This window comes from Canis aureus, chromosome 4, assembly GCF_053574225.1.
Source record: "Canis aureus isolate CA01 chromosome 4, VMU_Caureus_v.1.0, whole genome shotgun sequence".
NCBI lineage: Eukaryota > Metazoa > Chordata > Mammalia > Carnivora > Canidae > Canis > Canis aureus.
The window spans coordinates 68,422,031-68,446,286 of NC_135614.1; the positions used below are offsets into that span (position 1 = coordinate 68,422,031).

The window sequence follows — 24,256 nt, forward strand, 5'->3', positions numbered from 1 at the left end:
TAAGATGAAGAGATGTCCAGTAGGCACGTTTCCCCCTAGAGAGGAAGATTGGCCTACATGGCTGCTGAGTCTTCAGGGAGCTTGGTTGCCTAACTTTTTGAGCACTCTTCAAAGGATTCCATCTCTCTTGGTCTTTTATATTTCCAGCTGCCTCAGAAGGGCACCGGTCACTTCTGTCAACATATAATAAATCTGGCCTGCTTCTTGCCTTTTGATAGTTAATCCGATTTAGATTCAATGATCTCCAGCCACGTGTGTGCATCCTACCTTAATATATGAGAAATGTAATCCAGTTTACTAAGTAGATAGAGGTGCTGGGTGCTTTTCTGGTATAAAACTATTCTTTGAATTGATGTCAGCTCTCAGATAACTGAAATTCCTAACCACACAGGTTTGCCTATGATTCTTAATACCCTCAATGCTTCTGAAAGTCCATTTCATATTTTATAGCTGCTTGGGTTGAAACTTATAGCAGTGCTCTTGAGTATTAGCTCTCTGAAGATAGTAATTCTTCATGTCTCTACTCCCAAGGTCTAACGTAGTGATTCACTATATATAAGAATATATATATATATATATATATATATATATAGAGAGAGAGAGAGAGAGAGAGAGAGAGATCACTTACATAGTAAGGTGGTGAATGAATGGATGGATACATGAATAAACCCAAAACTTTGAGATATTAAAATAGTTTGACTTGGAGAGTAGGCAGCACAGTGTAGCTGAAGAAGCAATGAGTTTTAGGAAATGAATGCATTGATTAATGTAAGGACAACCAGTATTCTGTTCTCCTATAGCACTTAACAAATGGAAATATAATTCACATACCATAAAATTCACCATTTTAAAATGTACAATTCAGGACACCTGGGTGGCTCAATCAGTTGAGCGTCTGCCTTCCGCACCGGTCATGATTCTGGAGTCCTGGGATTAAGCCCCACATCAGGCTACCTTTTCAGTGGAGACCCTGCTTCTCCCTCTCCCCCTGCTCATGCTCTTGCTTTCTCTCACTCTCTCTCTCTCAAATAAATACAATCTTAAAAAAATAAAGTGTACAATTTAGTGGTTTCTTAGTATATTCACATATTTGTACAACTATCACTACTATCCAGTTCCAACATGTTTCATTAACCCCAAGAGAGACCATGCACCTGTTAGCAGTCACTCACCATTCTCACCAACCCTGACCCCTGGCAACAACTAATCTACTCTCTCTATATATAGATTTGCCTGTCCCAGACATTTCATATAAATGGAATCATACAATATGTGGCCTTTTGAATCTGCTTTTTTCACTTGTAACCCCAGTCTGCTTTGAACATCAATCTGTTAACATTTGTTTTGCTGTATTGTGATTATTTACCTCTCTGCCTCCCACTGGACTATTAAATATCACAATGGCAGAAACTGTGCCTTATTTATCTCAACATTTCCAATGCAGAGTTCAGGACTTGGCACAGAGTGGACACTCAGTAAATGTTTGCTTTTCTTATTCCAGTGAATCTGATTGGTTGGTGCTTGGGTATTCCTCTCTGCACACTCCTTATATGCATAACAAAATGAAAACCCCCTTACTGGGTCTAGGTTGAGAGGAAAGAGGTAGATTCTTATGGCATGACGTAGCTTCCACTGGGAAAGGTAAACACTTTCCTTGTTTGGGCTGCTGCAGACTTGCATGACAGCTAAATTAAAACAGAAGTGAGGCTGAGCACAACCATTAACACTCTATATCACTTATGTGGATATATTTCAACTACAGTAATTCAAATTAGTGGTTTAAAAGTTATTGAGAGCTGTCTGAGTGGCTCAGTTGGTTGAGTATCAGACACTTGGTTTCAGTTCAGGTCATGATTTCAGGGTCCTGGGATCAAGCCCCAAGTCAGGCTCCGTGCTCAGTGTGGAATCTGCTTTGCTCTTTTTCCCCTCTGCCTCTCCTGCTTAGACGTGTCTGTGTGTGTGTGTGTGCGCGCACACACGCACTCTCTCAAATAAATTAATCTTTAAAATTTTTTAAAAATAAAGGTTATTGAAGACACTCATTTTTGCAAATGGATTTATGTAAATATTATACACACACATATGGGAATTGTATGTATAATATAATTTTCCAAGAATTAAAAATATATGTATTGGGCTGATGGTAAGTTGTTACTGATCTGTATCTCAAGCTGAGATTCTATTCTAAATATGGCAGCATTGGACTATTCAGGACAGGTGGGACAGGAGAAGAAGGTAAAAGTCACTCTTTCTGGAGAGAAAGAGCGCCAGCTAGTTTTATACAGATCCTTCATGAGGTTCTGAAACTAGGGGCAAGGCATTTTCCCAAGGCTCTGGAGATGACTGGAAGTCAGCACAGAGGTTCTTTCATCATTGTTGACAGGAGTATACTGGTCTAGGACTCGGACTCTGTGAGATGTACAACCAAGAAAAGCATACTCTTCTCCCCATATTCTGGAGACAGTTCCTTCTACGGGAGTGTTCCACTCCCTCTCTCAATCAGGTGAGGTTTAAAAAAATAGAAATATCGATGCTTGTTGAAAATTTGCCCCCTCTCTAGAAGTAGTCTTTACTTATAAATTTGGGCATATTTATTTCTATAATTTTCCCTCTGTATATGTGTCACATTCTTTTTATAAAAATGGGATCATCCTTGTACTGAAACTTGCTTTTCTCACTTAATGATCAGTTATGGACATTCATCTGTCTTAGGGTACATATACAGATATACTTCATCCTTTATTCCATTTGGATGTACTGTTACTTAACTATTGGTAGACATTTAGGTGAGCTGGAATGTTCTGCTGTTGTGACCAGCTGTGCACCTGTCGTTATGACTTGTGGGAGCCTTTTGGAAGGATGGAATTCCAGAAGCACAATGTAGGAGGTCACAAGGGTTATAGCCTCAGCATTGAGTTCCAGATGTGCCTCCTCTACTGTAGCCTCTTGAGGACAGGGACATACTGTTCTATGGACTTGTGTATCCCCCCTGCATTGTGCCTAGAACATTTTTTTAAAGATTTTATTTATTTATTTATGAGAGACACACAGAGAGGGAGAGGCAGAGACACAAGGAGAGGGAGAAGCAGGCTCTATGCAGGGAACCTGACGTGGGACTCGATCCTGCGTCTCCAGGATCACACCCTGGGCTGAAGGCGGTGCCAAACCGCGGAGCCACCCGGGCTGCCCTAGAACATTTTAAATGCTCAATAAATGTTGTTAAACAATTGAATGTATGAGTGAATAAATGAATAATATTGGAAAGTTTTGATCCTCCAAGAGTGAGACACATTAACATCCTTTTTTTTTTGAGTGACATAAATATTCTTAGTTTCATATTCAGTTTCTCCACTACTCCATAGTTGTGAGTGAGCTGATGTGTCCATGTGGACAAAGCATGGATAGAGATCTTCCCCTGTCCTAAGAGCAGGTGCCTCTATTGCTTAGAACTGACATGATAGAGGGATCTAAACATTTCTTTTTTTTTTTTTTTTTTGATCTAAACATTTCTTTGAGCACCTCATTCAGTGGCTAACTTTTGTTATTATGAGGCTGCCACCTACACCCACTATTGACTGTAATTTCTAAAAAATATTTTTAAAATTTGCTACCCACTTGGTGGAATGGGAAGCATAAGAGAATATTGTGGGCATGAGGCACAGAGGAGTCTGCAGATACATGTTTTAGTAGGGGGTTGGATTTCCTTTCATATTTGTATTGCCTTCCTTACATCTGGGGAACCTAAGTTTCTCCTAGCTTGACCTACTTCTCCAGGCACTCCCCAGCTTAATGCATTTTGCTTATCATTGCAAGATGGATTTTCCTAAAACGCTTCTCCTTTCCCAAATCTTTAATGGTCCCTGCTTCATAAAAGCTAAACCTTAGATTTACATTTAGGGCCTCAGTGGTGTTGACCTTAGCCTATCTTTTGAACCATATTTCCCACCACTCACCTTCCTAACTACTCAGTTCAGACAAAGTGGTCGATTTTTCTCCATACCCTCAATGCATCTTGGGCTTTCCTGTCTCAGAATTTTTAAAAAAGATTTTATTTATTTATTTGAGAGAGAAAGAGAGAGAGAGCATGAGGAGCTGGGAGTGAGCAGCAGAGGGAGAGGGAGAAGCAGACTCCCCACTGAGCAGAGAGCCTGATGTGGGGCTCGATCCCAGGACTGAGTCAGCCGGGCACCCCTACTGTCTTAGAATTCTTAACCATCCACTTCCTTTAGTCTCAACAAGTTGTCTTCAATTTTTTACACCCCTCAAAATCCTCAAAGATTCATCCAAATCCTTCCCTGCTCCAGGGGCCCATGTGGTCCTCTTCTAAACTATGTGTGACACTCTGTCAATCTCACTACTTTCATCTCTAATCAAGTCAATCTTCAATCCACTAGCATCGTTGTCTGGAGCTGTTTTTCATCTCTTCAGTGGTGTTGTGTTTTTGCCTTAATGTTTTATCTTCCCCCAATACAGTGTAAGGTTCTGGAAGGGAGAGACATGTCCTGTCCCAGGTCTGCATTCACAAACCCTCTGCAAGTGTTTGCCCCTTGCTTCAGTAGATTGGCATTCTGTTTCTCTGGAATCTGAGAGCCAGACATAATGTAATGAGCACTGGTTGTTTAAATGATGAATCACTGAACTCTGCTTCTGAAACTAATAATAAACTATATGTTAATTAATTGAATTTAAATAAAATAAAAAAAAGAAGAAAGCCAGGGCATTATTTGTTTGTTTTTGTTTTAAAATTCTAGCATAGTTAACATACAATGTTACATTAGTTTCAGGTGTACAGTATAGTGACTCAGCAGTTCCATATATCACTCTGTGCTCATTAGGACAAGTGCCCTCCTTCATCCCCATCATCTGTTTCACCCATCCCCCCCACCTGGTAACCATCAATTTGTTCTTTAGAGTCAAGAATCTATCAGCTTAAAAAAAAAAAAAGGATCTATCGGTTTGTTTCTCTCCCTTTCTCGCCTTTCTCTCTCTCTTTCTTTCTTTCTTTCTTTCTTTCTTTCTTTCTTTCTTTCTTTCTTTCTTTCTTTCTTTTTTTCTTTCTTCTCTATCTTTGCTTATTTGTTTTGTTTCTTAAATTCCACATATGAGTGAAATCATATGGTATTTTTTTTCTCTGACTTATTTCACCTAGCATCATACTCTCTGGCTCTATCCATGTTGCAAGTGGCAAGATTTCTTTCTTTTTGATGACTGAGTAATATTCCACTATATATATATATACATATATATATGAGATAGATCTATATATCTATATATATAGTGGAATATATATATTAGATAGATAGATAGATAGATAGATAGATAGATAGATAGATAGATATGATGGACACTTAGGCTGCTTCCATAATTTGGCTATTATAAATAATGCTGTTATAAACATAGGGGTGCATGATGTATCCCTTTGAATTAGTGTTTTTGTATTTTGGGGATAAATAACCACTAATGTGATTACTGGATTATAAGGTAGTTCTGTTTATGGAGGAACCTCCATACTGTTCTCCACAGTGGCTGCACCAGTTTGCATTTGCACCAACAGTGCAGAAGGGGTCCTTTTTCTCCACGTTCTCACCAACCCTTGTTGTTTCTTGTGTTTTTGATTTTAGCCATTCTGACAGGCGTGAGGTGATATCTCATTGTAGTTTTGATTTGCATTTCCCTGATTATGGGTGATGATGAGCATCTTTTCATATGTCTGTTGGCCATCTGGATGTCTTCTCTGGAGAAATGTCTGTTCATGTTTTCGGCTCATTTTTTAATTGGATTATTGGGTTTTTTAAAAAAGATTTTATTAATTTATTTGAGAAAGAGAGAGAGCATAAGCGACATAGGGGGTAGAGGAAGAGGGAGAAGTAGACTCCCACTGAACAGGGATCCCCATGTGGGGCTCAATCCCAGGACTCTGAGACCATAACCTGAGTGGAAGGCAGGTGCTTAACCGACTGAGCCACCCAGGTGCCCTGGATTATTTCTATTTTTAGTTTCTAGGCCATTGTTCTATGAATTGTAAGATGTAACATTTTATTTCTTTTCTTCTTTTAGCTATACTTCCCATTGCCTCTAGCTGTTGCACTGAGGTTTCACATCATATCTCCAGAAGGCTTCTGGAGAGAGTGAATATATGTCGCATCCAGAGAGCTGATGGGGATTGTGACTTGGCTGCTGTCATGTGAGTGCTCTTCAGCAGGGAGGTCTCAACTCGTCCAGTGATCATTTCTTGGCCTGTGAGCAATAGATTGGGAAGTCTTTGCCTCATATGCAGCATACAAATAATCAAACAAGGGAGGGGAGAGCAAATATTCCACCTTTCTGGCCCCAGGCTCCTTGGAGTAAGCACACAGTCTCTCAGGACTGGCATGTGCAGAGCCCCACACTAGCCTCTGCCACCCTGCACAGCAGTGCTGTGATTCAGGATAAATACCTTCAGTCTATTGGACAATGTGTATGACTTTCCTAAGCAAAAGTAGGGGCATTCTGAGTGGAAAACAAAACAAAAATAAAAACAGGTGTCTCTGTTCTGTTTTGTGGCTTTAACTATAGCTTTTTCCAGGCAAGTTTATGGGTTGCTGTCATTTTTTACTCTCTGAATTCATCAGGACTGTATACAAGGTTCAAACAGAAGTATAGAGATGTCTGTACCTGTCACATGCAATCAAGCACAAATGCCCATCTTTGCTCTTGATTCTGGGCTGTTGGCTCGTGGTGAACCCTTCCACGCTTACCTCTGGCTCACTTATTAAAAACTTCAGATTTCTATGTTCTTCATGTCCCCATGGAAACTAACTTCTGAAATGCATTGGTATTTAGCAAATCTGGATTCTGACAACAATGCTGTGAGGAAGGCATAAATTATCTCCATGTCACACAAGGTAAAGCTGTCACACAAGGTAAAACTTACTAGTGAGGTACCTAATGAGGGGTGTTCCAAGTTCCCAACTTCTTTCAAAAACTCCTTTAGTACATGGCCAAGATTCTAACAGACTTTTATTTAATCTGAATAAATTGTGCTGGTAATAGTTGGAGAGTGAAAAATCCGTAGGCAGTTCATGGATAGATAGTACTCTGGAAAATTGAAAACATTTCAGTATTTGAGTCAGATCTACCCACTTGCCTTTCTGGCTACTCTCAGAGATACCAAATTCTCAACCGTCACTTCTGCCTCATTGACATACGTCACCTCAGAATATGGAAGCCTCCATAAGGAATCCCATGGGACTCCCTGGAAGGCATGGGGAAAGAAGCAGAAGAAATTTCTTTCTGTATATAAGAGTAAGAGTAGTTCATGGGAATTAGTAGGAGATGCCATTGGTAACAGGATTTTCAGGAAAAAAAAATTTGGAGATAAGAAAGTATGAGAGATCTAAAAAGATATAAAAACAGAAGTGATGTAAGTTCTCATTTGATAAGGGAAAATATGATTTAAAAAACATGACTTTTCATTTTAAAAAGCATTTGATTTTAATTCAAGAGAAGTACAGGGATCCCTGGGTGGTACAGCGCTTTAGCGCCTGCCTTTGGCCCAGGGCGCGATCCTGGAGACCCGGGATTGAATCCCACGTCGGGCTCCTGGTGCATGGAGCCTGCTTCTCCCTCCGCCTGTGTCTCTGCCTCTCTCTCTCTCTCTCTCTCTCTGTGACTATCATAAATAAATAAAAATTTTTTAAAAATAAAAAAAAATAAAGAGAAGTACAGGTTTGTAAATTGGCCTGCTGTGCTATAAGACAGCTGAAAAATAGACTAGTTATGACCTCATCTCAAGTAAGGTGAAATTTGACCAGGTAGTATTTTTTTTTTAAAGATTTTATTCATTTATTCATGAGAGACACACAGAGAGAGAGAGAGAGAGAGAGAGGCAGGGACACAGGCAGAGGGAGAAGCAGGCTCCACACAGGGAGCCCGACATGGGACTCGATCCTGGGACTCCAGGATCACACCCTGGGCTGAAGGCAGGTGCCAAACCACTGAGCCACCCAGGGATCCCTGACCAGGTAGTATGTTTTTTTATCATAAATTGCAGACGTTCTTTGTTGTTTTTTTCTAACATTCAACATAAATAGATAAAGGTTCTCTCATTTTCAAATTGTTTTAGTACAGATCATGTCTTTACTCCTGTAAAATGTGGTTCCTTAACTTTGAGTACGTAAGTTAGAGACAAATATTTTATTTTACTTTTTAAATTTTATTTATTCATGAGAGACACACACAGAGAAAGGCAGAGACACAGGCCAAGGGAGAAGCAGGCTCCATGCAGGGAGCCTGACGTGGGACTTGATCCCGGGTCTCCAGGATCACATCCTGGGCCGAAAGCGGCGCTAAACCACTGAGCCACCCGGGCTGCCCGAGACAAATATTTTAAATGCAGAAAACACTGCAAGTGTTGGCAATATAACTCCCCAAAGCATGTGTTATGAATCACAAGTAACAAATATAAGTGAGTTTCTAGTGAACTCACTAGATTTCTTTCCTTTTCCTTTCCTGCCTAGAACAGGTCTGTTGTTTCACGCCCTGTAGATGATCATTGTAACTTTCCTCCGAGAGGAGGGTTTGCTTGTTAAAACCCATCCACAGCAGCTTCATTAAAGAGCTTCTGGCTGTTTCTTGGCATAAACACAGTACAAAGTTGTTTATCTTGGGCAGAGGGCTGAGGTTTTGGAAGCACACAGATATCTGTTGGGAAGAAAACTTGGAGTTATTAAATAAAGTTATCTGGGAAGCTTGAGCATTTTTTCAAAAGTGATTGTTGTGGGACTGTTGTGCTTAGGGGAAGGGGCAATGAAATCAGGTAAAGGGAAGAGTTACAGGTGGCAGGGCCACCCCTGTAGGTCTGTCGGACCCTCTCTAGCTTCTTTCTTTTGGGCAAAAGAATCAGGATCAACCTTATGGTTCTTAGAGCCTGAACTCTCCACCGAGAAATACACAACAGGCTGAGTCAGGGCCCTGCAGAATAGGAGGGAGGAGGGGGGAGGGGGGGAAGAGAGAGTGTGGAATAGGCTACCCCTTGTCTAACATTATCTCATCTCATCTCTCTCTCTTTTTAAGACTTTATTTATTTATTTATTTATTCATTTATTTATTTATTTATTTATTTATTTATTTGGGAGAGAGAGAGTGCAGGAGCAGGGGAGAGGGAGAGGAGAAGCAGGTTCCCTGTTGAGCAGGGAGCCTGACACAGATGCAGGACTCGATCCCAGGACCCTGCAATCATGACCTGATCCCAAGGCAGACGCTTAACTGATTGAGCCACCCAGGCACCCACCTCATCTCCTTTTATTATGATGAGAGAATGCACAGGGGTTACCAGTGCAGGCTTAAGTAGTCTTTAAACTTTAAGATTTTAAAACATCAGGCGGCCTGGGTGGCTTAGGGGTTTAGCGCTGCCTTCAGCCCAGGGTGTGATCCTGGAGACCCGGGATCAAGTCCCACGTCGGGCTCCTTGCATGGAGCCTGCTTCTCCCTCTGCCTGTGTCTCTGCTTCTCTCTATGTGTCTCTCATGAATAAATAAATAAAAATCTTAAAAAAAAAGATTTTAAAACATCACAGCATCTTGGATTTGGAGGCTGTGTTCTGGTAGCTGATATTTTCCCCTTGTATTACATTGAGAAGTCAAGGCCCCACTAGACTGCATCCCTAGGGCTGTGCACCTCCCGGGTCCTCTGTCCGCCCTGCCCCACTGGGGGCTCACCTTCAGCTCCTGCACCAGTGCCCTCCCTGAAGCTCCCCACTCACTCCTCACAGAACGAGAGTTGAGGGCTAGTTCCCTCCTGTGAGCCTTGTGGGCCTACCTGGATGTCAGTGGAGTCTTTGCCACTGGTGTCTGCTTGGATGCCTGCTGACACCACAGGGGAAGGAGAGAGTTTGAGTCCTTTGGGAAGGAGAGGAGCTTCAACTCTTTTCTGTTTCTTCCCCTTCCGAGTCCTACAGCAGGTTCTCTCCTGTACTGGCCAAAGCAAACCAACTGGCCACAGTGACAGGGAGCTTTCCTTTAGAAGACCTCTGGGTGTAATACAGGCTGAGAACGGATTGTCCTCCTATCACGAAGCCTCACTACTTTCAAATTAATATTCCACATGCTGGCTTTATGATGCTTACGACACAGGCCTTTGCCAGCTTTTGCTCTCATTGCAGGAGTCCCCACGCTGGCTGCTATTCCTCTTGGCTCACCTGGAGAAACCAGCAACCTGCTCTCTGTCCCTCCAGAAGGGGGCCAGGGGGCTCATTTTCCCCACACACAGAACTGTTGTCTACGCGGAGCCTGCAGGATCCCTGAGATTTAAGAAGAGCTAGATGGCACCTGAGTGCAAATTAAAAGTCACAATATTTTTGGTAAAAAAGCTCTTTCAGTTACTAGAAATCGTGAATGCTGCTTTATGGTTCTCCTACCCCGAGGTCAAAATTTAAAACATGGAAACATTGGAGATGGGGTATGAACCTGTAGTATGTTGCAATGTTATCAAACACCTAGAATATTTTAGTTGTTTCATTTTTTAAAAAGCCAGACTTTCTTTTTCTTTTTTTTTTTTTTTAAGATTTTCTTTCTTTTTTTTTTTTTAAGATTTTACCCAGGTGCCCCAAGATTTTATCTTTCTTTATTTGAGATAGAAAGTACGAGGAGGGGGGCAGGGGGCAAAGAGAGAGGGAGAAAGTCCAGTGCGGGGCTGGATCCCAGGACCTCGGACCACCACTCAAGCTGAAGGCAGGTGCTCCACCACCTGAGCCACCCAGGTGCCCCCAGACTGTTTCTATTTTGAACAATCTTCGCTTCATATCTGTAACTCATTACTGAATTCCTACAGCAAGCCAGGCCTTTTCAGGACAATTCCAGACTATCCCTCCCTCAAGGGGCATAGCATCACAGGACAAGGAGAAATTTTGAATGAAAATTCATACAAAAGACAGCATAAGCTACGAACCAAAAGAGAGGGAATGCTGGCAGACTGCAAGGGAAAGCAGGGCATTTAGCTGAGGGAATCTAGAAAAACTTTAGAGGAGACCTTCCAGGTGGGCCATGAGGCGTGAACTGCTTTTGTGGATGAAGCTCCTGGTCAGGAAGGACTGTTGTATTCACTTGGCTTCTCTCCTTTCCCTCACTCTTTGCTTCCTCCTCCTCCTCCTTTCCCTCATCCCCCCCACCCAAGCTGCCATCCCAGGAGCTGTGGGGGAGCGAAGACTCCAGCTGGTGGTCCACGGCTGTAGGAGGCGGTCTTGAAACTAAACGTGGCAACTGCCTGAGTCACGGAGTTTTTCCTTGGATTTTCTGGCACTGATTTGTCCATCTTCCCTCCCCCACAGCCTTCACGTCAGGCGCAGAAGACTCTGTGTCAGCCCGCACAGTCATGTTATTAAGCAGTGGATGAAAGAACAAGCGGCCAAGAAAAACACCAAAGGCAACATTTGCCACAAGAAACAGGCTGGCAAGAGGAAAAGTAAAGGGGCACATCAGGAGAAACCAGAAATCCACAGCCATAAAAGTCCTTATTAACATGCTTACAAAGGAATCTACACAGACAGTTCCTCAAGTTAAACTTGGCCATGGTTCCTTATAAAGTTATCCTGTGAATGCTCCTTATTGGGAGTCAACAGGGCAAAACAAAATAGATGTTCTAAAGGAACGGTTATACAGGATGCAAATGTAGCCAATAATATGCTCATCTGAAAATGAAATGCGAAGACAACACTTATCTTCATATCATATTTTAAGAGCAGCATACTGATACCATTTCTCCAACATTTTAGTATGAAGGGTTGCAAACCGACAGAGAAGTTGAAAGATTGGTACAATGAACACTTGTATACCTTTCACCTAGATTAATAATTGTTAATATCTTGCCACATTTGTTTTCTCTCTTCTCTCTTTGTGGGAGGTGCGTGTGAATAAAACATTTTATATATAAATACATAATTTTTTTGCTAAACTGACAATAAATTGCAAATGTAACAATACTTCACTTCTCATTCTATTTCTTAGTGTTATAACTTGACATCCCCAAGAATAAAGACCTTTGATATATAATCACATTATCAGGCTTATACCTAAAAATGAACAGTTGTGTCTCATATATTTTATGTGATACATATATATATATATATCATTTCCAAAATAATCTCTTGTTATGCAGGGAGTACAGTTCTTTCCATTCATACATGAGCTCAGTAGTTGCTTCCTTAACTGCAAAGGCAATCACATTAGTTCAGTAGCACCTGAGAACAGCTTTGAGTTAGGGTATGTGTGTTATACCCCACATAAGAGTGCTGTGTGAGGCTGTTCAACACAAAACAAAACAAAACAAAACAAAACAAAACAAAACAAAACACACAGCCTTTGTCCACAGTGTATTTTTGTGAATGAGAGTTGGCATGTCAAATGCATCCTCTAGAAAAATAATTAGTGTAATAGTCTTAAGATTTGTTTTCTGAAGTTGATACTGTGGGTTATTTTTGTGAACAGCCTGATGTTTGGGATAAGTCCCAAACAAGTCCTTATTAAACCAGGATTCTGAAGGCAAAAATTATATATGGGATGAATTGTTAAATTGCACATAATTGCATATAATTATATGCATATAATTGTTTAAATTTTCCCCAACTATTTTCAGAGCATAATTTCGTATAGTTCTTTTAATCAATCAAAGTTCACATATTACAATTAATTGCTATATTTCTTTCTTTTTTAAAATTTCTTTAGTATCTTTTACTTAAGAAAGTCCCTTGGCTTTTTTCCTCTTCTTTCTTCCCGTGGCACAGACTTCTTAAAAAAGGGTCTAGAGCAGAATCTGTTCCACATTCTGGGTTTGCCTGTTTCCTTATGACCACATTCAGGTTTAACAGTTTTGATTAAGAATGCTTTCTAGGTGAATGTGTATATTCCTATTGCATTATTTAGAGTTTGTAAACATTGGAGTTCATTTTCTACAAAGAAAAGTTTGAGCTGAGTATCACCTTAATATCACATCCAATTTGAGTAACTACTGTCATTTGGATTGATCAGCTCTGATGCTGAAAAAACAAAAGTCTGCGTTGCTCAGGAAGCCATCTGCCTCCCACAGTGAGTGCACTAGGGAGGGATCCAGAGCTGGATCCCATGTGGGGTGATTTTAGGCTCTCCTAGAAAGGAGCCTACATCTTAACTCCTGGCCCATCTTTTCCACACCTTGTGGGTGGATCCTGTTGCATGGCTTGTCTTTTGGGGTCCTCGTGGTCCACAGAAGCTTCCAGATGCAGAGTAAGACCTAGTTTTCTTTCTTTCTTTCTTTTTTTAAAAGATCTTATTTATTTATTCACGAGAGACAGAGAGAGAGGGGCAGAGACATAGGCAGAGAGAGAAGCAGGCTCCATGCAGAGAGCCTGATGTGGGACTTGATCCCAGGATTCCAGGATCATGCCCTGGGGCTGAAGGCAGTCGCTCAACCACTGAGCCACCGGGCGTCCCTAGACCTAGTTTTCGTAAGCAGCCATCAGATGGCAGGAACACAGTGTCCAAGTTGCCAGGTGTCAGATGTCTTGTGCTTCCCTGCTGGCCAATTCCAAGCAGTGATGTTGCCAGGCTGACTTGGAGGTAATAATAGGCAGCATGGAAGTGCTGAGCTTGATGTAGGTTCAAATATCATCAAATGGCCTAATTCCCTTCATTGACACTAACTTGTATGTGATCGATTTATTCTCACCAACAATCCTTTGAGCTTTTTATTAAAATTTCTGCTTTATGGATAAGGATATCTGAAGCTCGGAGAGGTAAAATTACTTGCCCAGGGTCCCACAGGAAGTGGCAGGGACAAGCTTTGTATCCAGGTCTCCAGACCCTCCCCAGTTCTGGCATCCCCAGCAGTGGACTCTAAAAGATGTAGATGGGGAGGTGGGGTGGAGGGAGAGGAATTCAGGTAAAGATCTGTGCACCTGGTGCTTTACAAAGGGTTAGAGGATGCCAGCGGTTGGTTTTACTTGGAAGTCTAGTATTAAAACATGCTGCTGCTTGCATTGCTGGTGATAGTGACAATAACCACCTTCACAGATTAAAACAGGCCCCAACCTGATTTTATTGAGTTTCACATTCTTAGGCAGTGGAGGAAATTGCACACTATTTGTAACTTTTGTTTTGCAAAATCTCCCTCACAGGAGGTTTTCTTTTCAACTTAAAGACAGATTTTGTAAACAAAACAAAACAACACAGCATTTTCCCACTCTGTTGTGCCCAACATTGCGAATCCAAGAAACCACCAAGGAGCCAAAACCGATGCAAGTACTCGAGGGTTTATTTACAAGCTCGAGCTTGGGTCCAAGTATACTCCATACAGCAGAGCAGGGGCTTGGACCCCGAAGTGGGTTACAGCTGGGTTTTTTATGGGCTGGTCTAGGGGATTTTCAGAAGGTGGAGGAATTTTTTCCATTCCAATATGGGGGAAAGGGTGGGGGAGTTTCTTAAGATCTGATGTGGGATTCCCTGCCTAGGACATTCTGCAGTTTTTCCTGTAAAGCTCAGCTCTTATTCCCAGGGGCCTAAGATGGCTGTACTTGTGCTAATGGCTAAACTTGAGGTGGGATGACCTTAATTTTTCTTGGCCTCCACATTTCCCCTTCTCAGAGGAACCTAAGGAAGGACCCAATTATGGGTCCAGGTTGGTCTCAGAGTGAGCAAGTGGGAATGATTAAGCCATGATTCAAACCAACCTTGTTGCTGTTCTCACTCCTGTTTACGTCTAGCCAAACCTTTTCTGACTTTTGCCATAGATTCCTGGACTATTCCTGAGTGGTCAGTAAAGAAGCAACACTCCTCATTTGGGGCAGCACATAGCCCCCCTTGCTTGCAAAAGCCTCTCTATAGTTAAGGTGCTCCCATCTTTTTAGACCTTAAAAGACTTTAAAAGCAAGGCTGAATTGGGTGCACATTTTTAAATGGTTAATGGGGATTGGTTCTGGCACAAAGAGGACAGAGCATAAGCAACATTAGTGGGGTAAGTGAGAACGGCACAGTCTTAGCTTTAGGGGATTGTCCTTGTCTGGATGGCCTTTCCATTCTGGAACAAAGTCCTTGAGAAGGGCGTGTGGGTCAGCTGGCCGGATGTGGGTGTAGTGGACCCAGGGAGTAATCCCATCGACTTGAGAGCGGTGGGAGTGGTCAGGATCACGATGTAGGGTCCCTTCCAGCGAGGTTGAAGTGTCTGGTGTTGGTATGTCCACACGTACACCCAGTCAACTGGCCAGTATCGATGGGGGCCCGGGAGTGGCCCAGGCTCATAGAGGCCTCAGCTTAGGCCACACCTGCTCATGGGTTCTTTGTAACATTTGGAGGGAGAAAAGGAGTTAGTGATCATCAAATTCAGCAAGCACCTCAGGTTTTAAATTGGGGATACTAGGTGGAGGAAGACCGAACATGATCTCGTAGGGGGTCAGTCCCAACTTATATGGGAGTTCCTCACCCTATATAGGGTGAAGGGGAGGAGAGTCACCCAGTCCCGCCAGTCTCCAGAGCTAATTTAGTTAAGGTCTCCTTTAATGTTCTGTTCATCCTCTCTACCTGCCCTGAGCTCTGGGGCCTATATGCACAATGTAATTTCCAATCTGCCCCAGTACTAGTGCCACTCCCCGTGTTACCTTAGAGACGAATCCTGGGCCATTGTCTGATCCAATTCTAACAGGAAAACCATACCTCGGTAAGATGTCTTCCAGCAGTTTCTTGGTCATGGTCTGTGCTGTTTCATGTTTGGTGGGAAATGCCTCTGTCCATCCTGAAAAAGTATCTACAAACACTAGTAAATACTTGTACCCGTATCGTCCAGGTTTTACCTCAGTGAAGTCCACTTCCCAGTAGGCTCCTGGGCGGTCCCCTCGGAGCCAGGTGCCCGAGTTAGATCCATGGGCGGTGGCATTAGTTAACTGGCATGCGTGGCAGCTCTTTGCTGGAGAGTCTTTCATAGTGATCTTTGCATGTCGTATGAGGTCTTCCATCTTCCTTGTCCCCATGTGAGTGCTCCGATGCGTTCTGGATAGGACTCGCCGTCCTAGTTCCTCTGGCAAGATGATGCTGGAGTCTGCGGCCCTCCACCAGCCACGCGAGCACTGGGTCACAGGCAAGCGTTTGATCCAGTGTAAGTCAGTGTCAGTACAGTTGGGGGTGCCAAGCAGGGTTGGTGCCCCCGGATCAGGTCGCGTGGTTGCTAAGACCTGGGTCACCGTAAGGGCCACCTCCTTAGCTTCTGAGTCTGCTCGCCGGGTTCCCCTGGCTACTGGTGTGTCTGCTCTCTGGTGCCCCGGACAGTGGGTGATGGCCTGGGCCTTGGGCAGCCAGAGGGCCCTCAGGGGTTCAAGAATCTCCGTTCTGTTTTTAACAGTCTTTCCCTCTGCTGTCAGGAGCCCTCTCTCTCTGTAAGGGGCTCCGCGGAGGTGAGCGGTGGAGAAGGCGGACCTGCTGTCGGGGTGGATGTTGATTCGTTCACCTTCCCCCATGGTCAGCGCTTGGCCAGGGCGATCAGTTCTGCCCGTTGAGCCGCCTTTCCGGCTGCCAGTGGCTCCGCCCAGACGGTCTCCGTCTCCGTGGTTACAGCTGCCCCCGCATCTCTGATTCCTTCTTGGACAAAACTGCTGCTCTTATCAAGAGCAGACCAACAGGGATCCCTGGGTGGCGCAGCGGTTTGGCGCCTGCCTTTGGCCCAGGGCGCGATCCTGGAGACCCGGGATCGAATCCCACATCGGGCTCCCTGTGCATGGAGCCTGCTTCTCCCTCTGCCTGCGTCTCTGCCTCTCTCTCTCTCTCTGTGACTATCATAAATAAATAAAAAAAAGAAATTAAAAAAAAAAAAAAAAAAAAGAGCAGACCAACAAATCAAGGAAACTTTTGAACAGAAAGTAGACTTTTAATCTTATACTCTTGTACTTTAAAATCCATTTACTTCGATCTTAGTCTGTCCTGACCACATCTAAAATTCCTTTCCAAGGATTTCCCTTCAGGACACTTTTACACCTTTCTCTGCATTCAGAATTTTCCAGTCAGTCTCATTTGGGACAAAATTACTTTCTTTTACCTTGAACAAAAATTATTCCCGTTCCTTACATTTTTCTTACATATCTCCTTTTCTACATACAGAGTTGCTTTCTTTATCAGTCATCAGTCTTATTTTAGCAGAGTTTTTCCATTCTTAGGAACCTTAGTCTCCAGTGAAAACTAAGGAGTAACCGATTTTTGAACACCAGAACTCTTTTTTTTTTTTTTTTGAACACCAGAACTCTTTAGACAGCAAATTTATGAAACAGTTAAGTACAAAGCATGTTCACCAACAGATTCAAATCAACGTTTCAGCACTTTTTCCTGTTTGGAAAAGACCTAGATGTCCGATGAATTTAATTCCATTTATCATCAAAGTGTAACTAAGGTTTCAGGTTACCAAGGACTTTGAAAGGTATCTTAACAATTACTTATGAGAACTTGGAAACAGACAACCATCATTTTAGCCATTTTTTTTTTACTAACAAATTGCAAAAAGATAACATAGCTTATGTGACCTTCAGTAAACCTCAATAGAATAAAAGTTTCAGGTTTAGTAGTGATAATTTTCAAGACCTATTTACTATGTCCCATCTGGATCCATTTAAAGTCAATCAATTTGCTCCCCATCCTCAATTTTTATCTGAGACACTGGTGGGGGAATCTGGAGGGGGGCAGTGTTAAGTAATTGGTGGTATTCTTGGTATTTGTCTTCTTTTTTTTTTTTTTTTAAGATTTTACTTATTTATTCATGAGAGACACAGAGACAGAGAGAAAGGCAGAGACACAGGCAGAGGGAGAAGCAGGCACCATGCAGGGAGCCCAACGTGGGACTCGATCCCCTGTCTCCAGGATCATGCCCTGGGCTGCAGGCAGTGCTAAACCACTGCGCCACCGGGGCTGCCCTCTTCTTGCTATTTGTCTTCTAAACTCAGGACAAGCATCTGAATTGGGTGCCCCTCCTTGTTTAGGATTTTTGCTCCTTCGGGATGGAAGCGAATTTGTGCCCCCATCTAGGTGAGCAAATCCCGACCTAACAACGGGTAGGGACACTCAGGGATGACCATGAAGGAGTGGGATACCCGGCCTATGCCGAGATCCGCAGTTCTTCGGGTAGTCCATGAGTACTGTTTGGTGCCCGTGGCCCCTTGCATCCATGAAGTCTTGCTTGCCAATTTCCCTTGGGGTTGTAATAAAACCAAGTGTTGTGCCCCAGTGTCCACTAGGAATTCAACGGGTTGCCCCTATACTCTGAGAGTTACCCTGGGCTCAGGGAGGGGTCCCAAACCCCGACTCCCCTAGTTGTCCAGGTCCTCCATCTCCAAGATCTTGGCAGGGGCCTTAGGTCTTTTGTTAAGACAGTCTTTCACCCAGTGGCCCCCTTCCTTGCAATGGGCACATTGATTTTTTTTTTTTAAAGATTTATTTATTCAGAGAGAGCGCGAGAGAGGCAGAGACACAGGCAGAGGGAGAAGCAGGCATCATACGGAGAGCCTAATGTGGGACTTGATCCAGGGTCTCCAGGATCACACCCCGGGCTGCAGGCGGCGCTAAACCGCTGCGCCACCAGGGCTGCCCGGGCACATTGGTTTTCGTTCAGTTTAGGGCACTCCCGATGGGGACCAGGGCCATCCTCCTTACCTGTCCCTGAAACCAGCTTCTTGAGGTGCCTCCGTCTTTCTCGTGGGTCATCCATGGTTGTGGCCAGCAGGATCTTGGCCAGGTTTCGGGTCTGTCGGTCACTTAGTTCGGTTTGCTGCTCTTCCAGACTTTCTCTATTATTATAGACTCTTTCTGCTACTATTACTAAGTCCTGCAAGCTCTTCTATCCTAGTCTCTCTACTCTTTGCAATTTCTTTTTAATGTTCAGAGCAGCCTGGTTAACAAAGGCCATGATAATTGCGGCCTTGGTTTCCGGGGCTTCTGGGTTCATTGGGGTGCACTGCCTAAAAGCCTCTATGACTCTCTCTAAGAAGGCTGCTGGACTCTCATCCTTGCCCTGTCTTACATCATAGACCTTGGCCAGATTGGTGGGCTTGCGCGCAGCAGCCTGGAGACCTGCCCCTAGAGTCTGGCGGTGGACCCGGAGTCTCTCCTTACCTACAGCTGAGTTGTGGTCCCAGGTGGGGCGGGATAAGGGGAAGGCAGCATTCATGAGGAGTGGGTTTTGAGTCCGCTGTCTGTCCTCTCCCAGGACAGACTTCCAGGCTTCCACCTGAATTCGTTCCCTCTCTTCGGTGGTGCAGAGAACCTGCAGAGCTGTCGCTGTCCTCCCAAGTAGGCTGGTGGGTAAAGAGAACAGTATCTAAAAGCCCGATTAGATCTCTCGGATTATCAGAGAACTTTGCATTTTGGGTTTTCCGATTATATAAAGCACTGGTGGAGAATGGCCAGTCCAACATTAGCTGTCCGCCAGTCTTGTTGGGGGGTCCCACGGCGGAGAGCAGAGGCGGTGGAGTCAGCCGCCCGCGATCCGGGGTGGGGCCGCCCCGTGGGTCCCTCCGCGCATCCGCGCTGTTGGCCCGCGCACAGGGACTCCGTCGTCAGGGTGGGGGGCGCCCCTTCTGCAGACCCCGGTGCCTCTGATGGGGGGTCGAAGGGCGAGGGGGTGCCCAGTAGGTCGGGCAGGAGGATCAGGTCCTCTGGAGAGGAATCCTATAAAACTGGATAAAGAGGCACTTTTGTCTTAGAGTCCGTCTCCTTCTCGGCCTTTCCGCGGGGCTAGAATCTTGGTAGGTCCTGCGTTGGGGGGTAAAAATAGTTTTATCCAAGGAGGGGGATTCTCGATCATGTCCTGCCAGGCCAGGATGTAGGGCACCTGGTCAGGGTGGCCGTCCAGTTTGTCCCTGAAGATCACGGCCTTCAGATAAGATAAGATAATAGGTAGGTGCAAAGTTCCTTCTTGGGGCCATCCCACGTCAAAGGCTGGCCATTCTGATATGCAGTAAATCTGAAATTTCTCTTTCCGTATGTCTGTGCTCAGATTATGAGCCCTTTTCTTCACATCTGAGAAGTGTGAGAGCATAAGGGACAGGGGTGTGGTTTGCATCTGCCCCATTATGTCCCCCGTCCACACCAAGGCACAGATAGTTATGACAGTTAACAAATAACACAGTCAAACGCACAAACAGTTAACAATGGACACAGTAACACCGACCAGTGCACAAAACAGGTAACAAGAACCCGGTAACGCAAACGTTCCAGTGCGGCCGCGGAGACAAAACAGAAAGTTACCTGAAGGGCTGGCGGCCGGCCCTCCTCACAGAGAGGACCCCGTCCCCCTTACAGATGAGGACCCCGTCCCCCTTACAGATGAGGACCCCGTCCGCCTCACAGATGAGGACCCCGTCCCCCTCACAGATGAGGACCCCGTCCCCCTTACAGATGAGGACCTCCGTCCCCCTTACAGATGAGGACCCCGTCCCCCTTACAGATGAGGACCCCGTCCCCCTTACAGATGAGGACCCCCGTCCGCCTTACAGATGAGGACCCCGTCCCCCTTACAGATGAGGACCCCGTCCCCCTTACAGATGAGGACCCCCGTCCTCCTTACAGATGAGGACCCCCGTCCTCCTTTCAGATGAGGACCCCGTCCCCCTTACAGATGAGGACCTCCATCCCCCTCACAGATGAGGACCCCGTCCCCCTTACAGATGAGGACCTCCATCCTCCTTACAGATGAGGACCCCCGTCCTCCTTTCAGATGAGGACCTCGTCCCCCTCACAGATGAGGGCTTCCGTCCTCCTTACAGACGAGGACCCTGTCCTCTAGGTGGGGACAAGGGACGTCTCCCAAGACCCCGGTCGGTGGCCCACCAGCGCATCTGCCTAAGCCAATGTAGACCCAATACAGATTGGAATTCCTACAGGTAAAAGTACAGTTTAGAGCTCTCAGAGAATATGCGCACAAAAGGTGGAAAAAGCTGAGTGCACTCACCACGCGTGAAACCCTCCAGATGGAGGTCCTGGAGGTCTCTCGGATCCCAGACGAGCCCCCAAATTTATGCCCAAGATTGTGAATCCGAGAAACCACCAAGGAGCTGACACCGATGCAAGCGCACGAGGGCTTATTTGCAAGCTCGAGCTTGGGTCCAAGTATACCCAACACAGCGGAGCAGGGACTTGGACCCCGAAGTGGGTTACAGCTGGGTTTTTTATGGGCTGGTCTAGGGGATTTTCAGAAGGGGTGGAGGAATTTTTTCCATTCCAATATGGGGGAAAGGGTGGGAGAGTTTCTTAAGATCTGATATGGGATTCCCTGCCTAGGACATTCTGCAGTTTTTCCTGTAAAGTTCAGCTCTTATTCCCAGGGGCCTAAGATGGCTGTACTTGTGCTAATGGCTAAACTTGAGGTGGGATGACCTTAATTTTTCTCGACCTCCACACATTCAAACCCATCATGCTTTTTAAATATAATATAGGTGATCCTAAGGGGCATGGTTCCTAAATGTGTTACCCTGTTCAGTCTGCTATAAGAAAATGCCAGAGACTGGGGAGCTTGTAAACAACGAACATTTGTTTCTCATGGTTCCTGAGTCTGGGAAGTCCTGGATCATCGGCAGATTTGGTGTCTGGTGAGAGCCCGCTTTGCAGGTTGTAGACTGCTGACTTTTCCCTGTGTCCTAACAAGGTGGAAAGGACCAGGAAACTCTCTGGAACTTCCTTTATTTTGCATGAGTCCCATTCATAAGGGTTCAAGTATCATGACCTAAGCACCCCCTAAAGGCCCCACTCAGGAATACCATACACTTCAGGGGTTTAGATTTCAACACATGGGCTGTAGGGGGACATGAACATTCAGACTATAGCAATAAATACTCCTTTTTAATCTTGTAGTAATACCATCCAGTGTCATCAAATTACAGGTTTTTAAAATTGGAGAAAGCATCAAATACAAAGTAATTTAAGAGTAACTTGAAAATAAATCACAAGTTTTTAAATTAATCATAATAATAAACATTACTGAAAAGATAAAATAAAAACATTGGTTAAGAGGTAAAATTTCCAGTTATAAAATAAAGAAGTTGTGAAGATGAAAAGTACAACATAGGGAATATAGTCAACAAAAATTTCTTCAAAATTCATCTCTAAGACTCTCAACCAACAACTTGAACTATTTTAAATTTTGTTCTCTTTCCAGCACAGGTCCATAATTCTACACAATTTGGGGGGCAGCCGTAATGACAGTAGGTTAATATACTGTATTTTTTAAAATACAATTTAAAAAAATAATAATAAAATAAAATTTTACTACAATGCGAGTAAGTGAAATTTTGTATGAGGACCATGTACCTGGGAGAGCAGCTTCTTAAATTCTATTTCATGGGATATCACACTTACTAAAACATTATTGTGTCACCAATACTGTTACCTTTCCCAAATGAATAGATCACCTGGGTTAACCCCCTAAGTTTTTTAAGGTTATATTTTTATAAAGTAATGCAAGTAGGTAGTAAAAAAAATCAAAACTACAGCAGAATTTATAATTAAAAACATTCTCTCACTGTATCCTCCCTATTCCCAGACCTACTTCTTTGATGCAACCTCTTTTAACCTCTTCAAAAGTTTTAGTTCTGGTGTTACACAGGAAGAGAAGTTTTTCTCAATCCTCTTAGGGTCCCTAAATGGGTCTGAAAATTAAGCTGACAAAGGCATTAACAGAAGAAAAACATACACAGTTATTTAAGTGTTCATCTCCTAACTGTTTTATGACCTGTTTCAAAGAGAAAGATGGAAGGTCAGAGTGACCTTCTTGCTTGTCCCGTTTTCTAAAAGTCCTTCAGCTTAAAATATTCAGTATGTCAACCTGACACATTTTAGGGTAACCCATCAGTGGTTACCTCTATAATTTTAAATGAAATGCTGAAAATATTATTTTTGTTTATCAGTTTTAAGCTATGTCTATTGTCTCCTTCCTACTCCCAATTCCCCTTCCCTTCTCCCTCTCCATCTTGAGTTTTATTACTATTATTTATCTTTGTAACTTTGATTAATATATCCATGACATACCATCCATTAGCCTATGGAGTGTAGAATTTAAGTTTCCTCTGAATGGGAGATATAGGTAACACTCTAGACTCTTTACCTTCTATCTTCTTTATCTTCCATCTGTGTCACATCAGCTATACTTTTAGATTTACATGGCAGAGGGTGATCACGATGATTCTGTAGAATAAGAGGAATAAGAATTTTCTTTCATGCTTTCATTAAAGTGCGGTTTCTCCACCCTGGCACTACTGACTACTTGGGCTGGATAATTATTCTGGGGACTCTCTCTACAATGGGGACATTGTAGGTGGATTAGCAGTGTCTCTGGCCTCTCCTCACAAGATCATATCCTAAAAAGGACTCCAGATGTTACCAAATGTTCCTTAAGGGAGGGGTGCAAAATCACCCCTACTCCAGTTGAGAATCAATGATCTAGAATCTAAGGTAGACTCAAAAATTGAAAACCAGCATAGTTGGAAAAATTCTAAAGGACCCCCCCCATACACACACACACACACACACACACACACACACACACACACCAATTTCCTGCCTTCTCTCAAACACTAATTGAGGTGTTGTAGTCAAGGTATTTTTCAGATGTAGTTAAGGTCACACAAATCAATTGACCTTAAGATAGGGAGATTACCTGCATGGGTGTGACTTAATCACAGGAGCTCTTTGAGTCTGGGTCTAGGGATGCCTGGGTGGCTCAGTGGTTGAGTGGCTTTGGCTCAGGTCATGATCCCAGAGTCCTGGGATTGAGTACCGCATTGGGCTCCTTGCAGGGAGCCTGCTTTTGCCTCTGCCTATGTCTTTGCCTCTCTCTGTGTGTCTCTAATGAATAAATAAATAAAATCTTAAAAAAAGAAAAGTCTGGGTCTAGAAGTCACAGACCAGGTAGTCAAGAGAGATTCAAAACATAAGGATTCATACTTGCTTTGGTAACACATATACAAAACATAAGGATTCAACATGCCATTGCTGACTTTGGGGCAAGTGAAGGGTTTCAGGACAGCACCCCCTGCCACCAATGTGCCACTTTGGAATGTGAATTATTTTGACCTGAAGGTGCTTGAGACCCTGAGGGCTCAAGAGAAATTTTTGCCCCTACCTTAACTACATAGAAGAATCTAAATTGGGTTAGAATAAGTGTTATTAACAGAGAGAAATTCTACCTGAGTGACCCATCTGTATGGTAGGGCAAATATCTAATTCCCAGACTTTGCTCTTCTTATCACCCTGTGAAATGCATTCCTTTCTATTGAAATCCCAGACAC

General features: G+C 43.8%; 2 protein-coding genes across 2 annotated transcripts in view; one reads left to right on the forward strand and one right to left on the reverse strand.

Moving 5' to 3' along the window:
- CCL28 (C-C motif chemokine ligand 28) overlaps window positions 1-11,956 on the forward strand; it is a 30,489-nt gene extending 18,533 nt beyond the window's left edge. Inside the window, exons 2-3 of the mRNA XM_077896051.1 lie at window positions 6,058-6,184; window positions 11,306-11,956. Coding sequence (XP_077752177.1) covers window positions 6,058-6,184; window positions 11,306-11,495 — 317 coding nt within the window. The 3' untranslated portion in view covers window positions 11,496-11,956. The remainder of the gene's footprint in view (window positions 1-6,057; window positions 6,185-11,305) is intronic.
- Window positions 11,957-14,244: 2,288 nt separating this feature from the next.
- Window positions 14,245-16,608, reverse strand: LOC144312904 (uncharacterized). The gene is made up of 2 exons (XM_077896050.1): window positions 15,657-16,608; window positions 14,245-15,281 (listed from the first exon to the last, which is right to left on the reverse strand). Exons 1-2 carry the CDS (start codon window positions 16,451-16,453, stop codon window positions 15,242-15,244), a joined length of 837 nt encoding a protein of 278 aa, XP_077752176.1. The 5' UTR covers window positions 16,454-16,608; the 3' UTR covers window positions 14,245-15,241.
- Between the last annotated feature and the right edge of the window lie 7,648 nt (window positions 16,609-24,256).